Source organism: Odontomachus brunneus, unplaced genomic scaffold (assembly GCF_010583005.1).
Source record: "Odontomachus brunneus isolate Ranch 3 - 2012 unplaced genomic scaffold, Obru_v1 Obru_scaffold_025, whole genome shotgun sequence".
Taxonomy (NCBI): domain Eukaryota; kingdom Metazoa; phylum Arthropoda; class Insecta; order Hymenoptera; family Formicidae; genus Odontomachus; species Odontomachus brunneus.
Window position 1 is genome coordinate 1,567,708 of NW_022639475.1, and position 9,282 is coordinate 1,576,989.

The window sequence follows — 9,282 nt, forward strand, 5'->3', positions numbered from 1 at the left end:
ATATATATATATATATATATATATATATATATATATATTTATAATATATATATATATATAAATTTATCTCTATCATATATTTTGAATATTTCTGCTGTGTGGGTTGTTTCTTGTAACGGAATATAAGAAAGAAATGGTCGCAACTTGTAGGTCTCGCCAAGTTGGTCTCATGATTATGTATCTCCTGATTGCATAATTTCCCGAAGGTGCTGAAACACTTAACTGACGTTCTCTTAGCTCCAGCATCGCGAGAATACTGACATACGAGTGCAAAGGGTTAAAACGCCGGGCGGGGACACAATTTTGTCGCGATGGTCCTCGCAGCAGCAGCAGTAAATCAACGGCGTTTTATCGATAGCAGTACGATCCGAGAGAAAGGGGCAGAGACTAAAGGGCGCGAGAGGGCCGGGACGATGGCCCAGGGGGTTGTTTTCCTGTGGCAAGTGCGCGCGGACAGCCGGCTGCGGTCTTTCCGCTCCGCCGCCCGGGCAAGATAACGAAATGCCGATATCTAACCGCGCACGTAAATAGCGCGATATTTATATCCCCGCGACAGCCGCTCGACCGTTCCGCGCCACGGGGAAAATTCCGCAGATTGCGTCCGGCGAATCGACGCGGTCGCGGCTCTAGTCGCTCCGAGCCGCGCGACTCGAGTGGAACGACTTCGATCCGCCCGATGTGGCCCTGATTTCAGCGCGCTGCTTCCTCTCAATTATGAATGGAACGACGAACTCGCGGCGGATTTATCTCCGGAGTCTCATGCGCGACCGATCCGCGGCGAATTGCAGAACGATTAACGCGTCATCCGTCGAGAATTACCGTTCGTTGCAGACGCCGAGGCAAGTGCCCCGATTTCCGCGTCGATTGCATTACTTGTCGTAATTTCGCAAAATCCATAGAGACGATGTGAAATCGAAGTTGGAAGTGGGAGCGAATTTTCCCGATCCGGGACACGTTCCGATAATAATGAAATCTGAGGACGCAAGAGCGGAGAAGATGGAGAGTCGCGAGAATGAATTGCAAAAACGGGTAACGGCGAAATCCGGTTAAATTGCCGGATTAATCCGGAGCGAGATTTTTCTCTTGCTCTTTACCTGCCAACAGATCGACCTAATTTGATTTCGCTTAACCTGCCGCGCAGGTTTGTCCCAAGCCGCTACATAGGCTTAAGCTTTCGTTTTCTTCCGAGGCATCTCCTTTTTCTAGAAAATCTCCAAGCAGGAAATTGTTCACTTGTCTCTCACTACGCAGACGCAAAGCAACAGATTGATTTCCAAAACGATTTAACTTGCAACAGCAATGTTGCAATATTTACAACATTGGAAAATTTACATTGAGAAATTGAGATTGAAAATTAACTTTTGAGTCAGCAGAGAAACGTCCCGTTAATAATAAGATCTAAGGATATTTGATCTTATATTCTTTCTTTTTCAAGAAAATCCCGAAGCAGAAAACTTACTTCTCACAAAGGAGAAGCAGAAGAGCTTGATTCCGAAGTCGATGTAACTTGCAACGATGATATTGTAGCATCTATAAACGTTGGAAAATTCAAGTTGGAAATGGGAGTCAATTTTCGTCTTGGGAAAAATGACCCGACAGTAATAAGACCTAAGGATATTTCTCGCGCGAACGCAGAGCATCGACGAACAGATAGGATTTTTTCCAGCACTTCTAGATTATAAATGGTTATACAGGACCTTGCAAAGCCTTCCCGGCTGTGTAAAAACTGAAGTAGAAAATAAAGTACTACTATAGGGCTCTGCAGTAAAAGCAGTAAAAATTAGGTAAAATCTGGAAAATTGTAAAAAGTTATTAAATATTAAGAACATGAACTTTTTATTAAGTACGTCCATTAAGAGGATGCTGGAGTCGATGACGAACTCGAACAATGTCGATAATGCAGAGACGATCCTCACTAACATAATCACGAAATCCTTTTCGTATTTCTTGTATAGACAGAACTTACATGAATGTGTGTTGCTTTGTTTTACCATATTTAACGGAAAACCTAACAATATATGTGTAGAAATCTTTCTACACATTTTAAGCTTTTTCGATATTTTTAAGCTTCCAAATGCAAATGCAAAGAACAATATTCTTCAAAATTTTTCTGTTTGGAGCATCCACACTTTCAGTATATACAAGCTGCAGAATTTTTGAATTAGACAAATATTACGCTAACTGATAGTTTGAGATTTTACATTAAAAATTTTTTGTTCGTTTTCATCACATATCGAGCAATGCTTCTATTTATTTTTGCACGTACTTTTATTGCGTAAAAGCATTTGTAATTCTATGTAACTAATACTACGTAAACTTTGCAGAAAAATGTCAGCGTTTTGTCAGTAAAGTTTTCAGTTTCAGCATCCCCTTAAGCACGTTTAATATTTGGTGTAAAAAATTTTGAGAAGAATTCATTGTAAAACTTTAAACGAGTTATTCTCGAAATAATCTTTTGAAACTGTCACCACGATAACTTGAGAATTATTTATTTGATTAACTTAATATTTGGCACAAATATTTTTCTGTCTATCGGATTAAATATTTTTCTGTATATCGGCTTTACAGTTTCGCAAAAATTACAAAATCATTATTTATTTATTTATTTTATAAGCTCGGATTTTTTAGTAAAAAGATAAAATTTGAATATGTATAACTCCCATTTTGCTAAATATTTTTTTTTTTCAACATCCACTCTGTGAGGACCAATAACTATAGCTCTAGGTTGCATTCCAAAATATCTTTTTCACGGAAAATTTTACTCTTAAACTCTAAGTTCACGTTACATATACTATATTAAGAGTAAAATTTAAGTAAAATTTTCCTCGGAAAGAACGTTTTGGAATACAATCCTAATGAATAAAAAATGTAATGATACTATGTTTTCAAATTATTTCTGTTAAGGTCAGGATGACCTTGAAACGTTTCTGCTTTTACTGAATAGAATTGATCTGGACATACGGTGACGTTAATATTCATAAAATTTAACTTTTCTACACCGAATATGGGGTGTACTTAATAGACATACGCGTAACAAAAGATCTATACTCCTATTAATTCACAATCTTTTGCACAAATCCCCCCTACCTCTTTTTTACCTCTGTCACGGTCTTGTGAGCTCTTATGCGAGAAAAACAAAGAGTGCGGCGTAAACGCGCCGACGGCACTAAATAACTCCGCTTGTTCGAAACCGTCAGCAGTTTCGTGCCGCTTGCGGTTTCGCCGCGCTGCGGCTGCATTGTCCGCTTTTCGCGCGTTGCTTTATTTATCTCGCCAATAATTCCATTTTCGGGCGAGAGTAAGGGAGAAGGCAAGCGCGGGGCACGTCCGACGGCCACGATCGTAGCTATACGATGTGAACGGCAGTGTCGTTTGTAACGGTGTCTATTCCGATGCACGCTCGGATTACTTTTGCATATTTAAAAAGAAAAAAAGAAGGGAGAGATGAACACAAACAAAGGATATATTCGTGTATATCGGCTTTAGTCGCGGCTTTAGCCGCGTCGTGCACTCACACGGGATGTCAAAAAATTTAAAGCGGCGGCCAATAAAACATTCGCGAAACAAGCGGAGTGCGCGTCATTATTGTGCGGCATCGGGAAAGCGCGTAGCCCCATTTTGGGACGAACGTCCCGAGCCAATTTAGCGGCAAAATATCCCGTCGCATTAATCCGCGCACGCGGGCGCGATTCTGCTCTCGCGAAAATTTACCCGAGCTTTGTCACACTGCGCCCGTAAAATATTTCCTTTCGCGCTTGCGAGCGCGAGCGCGCGGGCCAATTAAAAGCTCCGCAAGCGAGTTTTTCGTGTGCCACTCGCTGGTTCACCAGCCACCGGTGAAAATCGCTGAACCTACCTCGACCGCGTGACAAGCAACGTGACTCTTTATGTAACGCAGCGATTGTAGAGAAAAACGTCGGGAATTGGAGAAAAATTTCGCGACACTCCCGCTGCAATGTGAAAAGAGGACCCACCGAAACAAACCGAGTCGAGTACAATAAACCCGACAATCGTAGCATTCCTAAAGCCTAATCTACAGTGTGCTCTTTGCTTCCTGTTTCTCTGTTCTTGTTCTCTGTTTTTTTTTTAGTTTAAAGCTTGACCTACTATGTGTTATTTGCTTCTTTTTCTTTATCTCCTTCTGACTCACACTTTATGCCTGATCTACAATATGCTCTTTGCTTCCTGCTTCTTTCTCTTTATCTCTTTCTGACTCAAACCTTAAGCTTTAAGTCAGAAAAAGACAGAAGACAAGAAACAGAACGCAAAGAGCATATTGTAGATTAGGCTAAAAGCTTGATCTACAATGTGTTCTTTGCTTCTTGCTTCTTTCTCTTTATTTCTTTCTGACTCAAACCTTAAGTTTCAAATCTGTTCTACAATACGTCGGAGTGCAGCTGATGGGCCAATCAGAGGATTTGTTTTTCGAGACGAGTTCTCCTTATTGCACCACTGATTGTGTTCCGATATACGACAGAGACATACGACGTATTGTAGAACGGGTCTTAAACTAGAAAAAGACAGAAGATAAGAAACAGAATGCAAAGAGCATATTGTAGATCAGGATTTAAACTAAAAAAAGACAGAGAACAAGAAACTGGAAGCAAAGAGCACATTGTAGATTAGGTTTAAGACTTAAGGTGTGAATCAGAAAGAGATAAAGAAAAAGAAACAAGAAGCAAATAACACATTGTAGATCAAGCTTAATTCTTTCGACATTCCACTTTCAGGGAAATGTCGCTGATACATTGCGGTCTATTGAGAAGTTTGTTCACTTGACTACCTACTGCCCACTGTGGCTCTGAAGTTACAATCCAGTTTCATCATTATTTATCTCCAATATGATTGTTGTTTCTGTTTTGACCAATGTGACATGACAATCACAATGTGGCTGCCTGTTTTTAGTATGTTGGCAGCGACAGTAACTACCCAACGTGACCTCAGAATCACAAATACCTACTATGGAGAAATAAAAAATTAGAAAAGTAAAATTTTATCTCATCTGTGAGTACTTTAGTTTCAAACATTCTATGTAGACGAAAAATGTTTTGAACATGAGAAATTAATTTGGGCAGTGGAGAATTAATCGAAGGCGCCCGAAATTATACTAAAATTTCATGTAACATTTATCGCAGTGAAACGCATTTGTAGTTGAAGTTTCATTTGAGTGCACCGTTCGTGAGAAATTTAATACCGAATATCGCAATTGCGCACCTCATGGTAGAAGTGATATAGGTGATTCCATTATTTCGGTATAACTTGGTAAAAAATGATACAATTCGAATTAAAAAAAACTTAACGTTATAAATGTTATGTATTAGGAATCGCGGTATAGAAAAGAGAATAATATTCACCACGCCGTTTTTATGCAATGGTCGATTGTAAGCCAGAAAACTGCTGTTATGCTGAGTGCTGTTAAAGTTTACACTTTAAGTAGCACTCAGCACTGTGAAACATGGCAAGAGGCAGTATCATGAAACTTAACTTTCAAATTAACATTTATTATTTGAATAACCAAAAACATGTGAAAATGTAATTTCGTTCGATAAATAATGAATTTATAGCTCCCTTGAGTAGCTCCCTTGATAGACCACTGAAAATACGCTTTAAAAGTATACATATGTAGTGAATAAACTCTTCAATTATACTTAATGCCTAACCTAAACTAACGAGATGTGAAGAAAATAGTTGCTGTTTGTGATTATAATCATCCATTGGAACGATTACAGTCAGGAAAATCGTTTTCACAGTAAACGCCAGATCTGTCTTCCTTCAATTTGGGATTCAATGAAATTCCGCGCAACAGAACTTACGCAACCCTGAGACCTTGGTTGTTTCTATCCGATCCTTTTTTCTCCTCGGCGCAGAACCCGCAAAGTTCACCGAGCTCGGCAGAAATAAATTGAGAAAATAAAACAGGAGGAGGACGACGCAACCCCGTCGCTAGACAACTCTACACCCCGAGCCCTAATTCAAGCCGCTGTCTTTCGCGGCCATTTGGCACGACCGGACGCGATTACACATCAACGGATGATCGCGAACACGTCACTCGGACGCGATTCGCCATTTATTCGCCCTAATCGATCGCACTAATTGCACTCTGGGCTGTAACTCTCGAGTGTTATCAATTAAGGCCCACCAAAGCGGAATTGTCGCGGGCAATTAGTCCCGCTATGGTCCTCCGGAGTACGACGGTGAGTCAGCGTCGCGACGTCATCACACGCGCGCCGCCGCCGCCACCAGCGTCGTTGTCGTCGTCCCGATTGCGTCGCGACGGCACGTCAGCTCGCAAAAAGCTTCCGCCGTTCATCCGAGGATAATGGACCCCATCGGGCAGGGGGGAGGAGGAGGAGGGGGAGGACGGATCCGCCGGGAGTAGTTTTCGTTATTGTTTGTCACGCGCGATCGCGGGGGCGGGAAAAAGGTACTATCCGATACGAAGTAAACACGCGTCATCGGTGTAGCCGGACTCGACGATGGCTCATGGTGTCGCACCACGCTCCATTAAAGCACATGTGACATCGAGTCAACTTAGCCAAATGGTCATGTCGGTCGTGCGTTTCGCTTGCGTATTTACTACGAGAGAGAGAAACGGTGTGGAAGCAGTCATAAAGTGTTCCCACTTTGGATACTTTTCCTGTTGCAAAACAGTCCTCTCGGAACGTACAGGATGTCTGATGCAAAGTGTCCCGTACATGTAGTGTCAAACGCCGAACACACAAAATTCCTCCACCATTCTGCAGACAACTACGTAAGATTTTGAGTTATTGATTAAAGAAAATTGGCGCATGGTCACGCATGACATGGCTGATGAGTTGTGCGTTTGTAGATTTAGGTCAAATTGGAAAACTCTTGTATTATTTTTACAAATAGCCACGTAGATCTGTAATTATTAATTAAGGAACATTAGTATATTATCGCGCGCGGGATCCGCCGATCTTCTTTAATTGACAACTCAAAATTTTATGCGGTTGTACGCAAAATGGAAAACTTTGTGTTCAGTTTGACCCTATCTATATGTATACGAAAGGAAACACATAGGACATTTTGCGTCGATATCTTGTAAACACTTTTCCCATCACAAAACGATCTCTTTAGGAAAAGTATGTTCTGTCTTGTTAAAATAAAGATTTCGCGTCTATTTCCCTCCACTGTTTGTTTTCATAGTAAAGACACAAATGAGACGCATAGTTAAATTGACCCGGTCTCTTTTGCCGCGTCGTTGTATCAATAGAATCGTTGCCGATGAAAGGAAGAGAGAAGAGAAACAAAAGAAAATGCGTTCTGACGCACAGCTGACTGAAGAGACCTGCTTTCAGAAAGAAAAGAGCTCCGTGTCCGCGCGCACGCTCAATGTTCCCGCTCGGATACGCCAGGAAGAACGGCGATGCGTCGAGGCCGATAGTGAATGACATCCTATTTAAGCGGCACCCTTGAACGTGCGCAAAACCGGGAGTAGAAGAAGAGAAGGCCTGTCCGCAGGGCTACTGTCTTCCGCCGTTATAACGATCCATTAATATTAAGCGGATGCAAACAGCCTCGCAGACAGATGTAAGCTCTTTCACGCCGTAATGAAAAGCGTATAGCGCCGTCCTCTCACCAGCTCCCCTCGCTCGCACTCAAGGGGCGACACTCGGGACGACGATCGTTTTTATCCTACCAGGAGGCATGTCTTCGAGATGGAATTTCTATTCGAACGACGTCCCTCTCTCACTCTCTCTCTCTCTCTCTCTCTTTTCCGCCGAATCTCCTTCGAATCTCCTTCGAATCGCTTGCAAATTCGAATGGGAAGATGAGCCGGTAAAAGGTTATTCAACGAGACCAATTTTCGACTTACCAATAGCGGTGCACACCCCCACGATCCTCGTCATGATGGTCAGATAAGGCGCGTCGCTCGTCCTCTCGTAGGTGGACATGCCGACGGAGTCCTTCACCAGGTCCTTCGTCTGAGTTATCATGAGATGGATGGTGTGAATCTGCGTGCTGCACTCCTCTCTCTCTCTCTCGACACGGACTCTGCCAAAATATTGCTTATGATTAGCCATACCTCCTGCCTTAATTCCGCATCGACGACAGCAAGATATTTTTAGGAAGCTTTTCAGGAAACTATATGAACTCTCGCCCGGGCAAGCGAAGTCGGTTGGATCCAAAGATCATTTCTCTCATACGCAAATGCAATTACATTTAGCATTTTCTGGCGCAGAGAGAGTGAGAGAAATAAATAGAGAAAGAGAGAGAGATAAAACTTAATAACTGTGCAATTTTAGTAGAAGATTAAAAAAAATCATTATTAATCAATATTAAATTTCAATATTACTTTGAATTTTTAATTTATCAGTATTATTTTTAATCTTTTCAAAATCAATATTAAATTTCAATATTACTTTGAATTTTTAATTTATCAGTATTATTTTTAATCTTTTCAAAATCAATATTAAATTTCAATATTACTTTGAATTTTTAATTTATCAGTATTATTTTTAATCTTTTCGTGTTGTTTTGAATATTGTAATTAAATTAAACACTCGCATTTCCTGCGTCAGTTCAAACATTTTTACGCGTCCAGTGGAATCCGCCTGCCCTAATAAGGATTAACAATGTACTTTTTTATTGTTCTTGCTTTATGTGGTATATTGTCTATATAGAGTCTATATAATCAAAATTGCATGTTTTACTACATAGCTATCTTAAAAAATGCATTGTAACGTTTATATTTATCAACCAAAGAATCGACTAAAGAATAATATTACAAAAGCTTTGATCACTGAAGCAGTACTTTTTAAGCAAGCTTGTTCGAATCATTGATTTCTCTGACGACAACTCAAAGATAGTCGTTGCATTCGGATTAGATTATCGTGAATATTCAGAATTGTTTATCGTGTGTGTGATTCTACCTGTATTATATACGATGTTTTAAATTCAGCTCACCACAATGTCCACTTTAGCCTCCGAAAAGCGTGATCCTCCACCACCGCAAGATCGCGCGAAACTAAACGCGTTGTGCGAAGCTTTGCAGCGCCGAAGACACGGAACTTGCGCAAACGCCATCCCGTGTTCGAATTTCTACAGCCCCTCGCCACGTGTTTTGCCTCGTGCATAGGCAATAATGTGATATTTCGAAAATGTCATAATTCTATTTCGCAAAAATGCATTATTAATTAAGCGAGAATGTGTGTTTGTCCTCGCTCCGACCTTCTTTTTCCTGATACATATGTATTCCCCTCTCTCTCTCTCTCTCTCTCTCTCTCTCTCTCTCTCTCTCTCTCTCTCTCTCTCTCTCTC

The 9,282-nt window shown here is 41.0% G+C and overlaps 1 protein-coding gene across 1 annotated transcript in view; it reads right to left on the bottom strand.

Annotated features, from left to right (window-relative positions):
* The window catches only part of LOC116842396, a 45,574-nt gene extending 36,526 nt beyond the window's left edge, over positions 1 to 9,048 (bottom strand). The window contains 4 exon segments of the mRNA XM_032811569.1: positions 7,838 to 7,997; positions 8,524 to 8,534; positions 8,929 to 8,943; positions 8,946 to 9,048. Of these exon segments, the coding sequence (XP_032667460.1) occupies positions 7,838 to 7,997; positions 8,524 to 8,534; positions 8,929 to 8,943; positions 8,946 to 9,048 (289 nt within the window).
* Between the last annotated feature and the right edge of the window lie 234 nt (positions 9,049 to 9,282).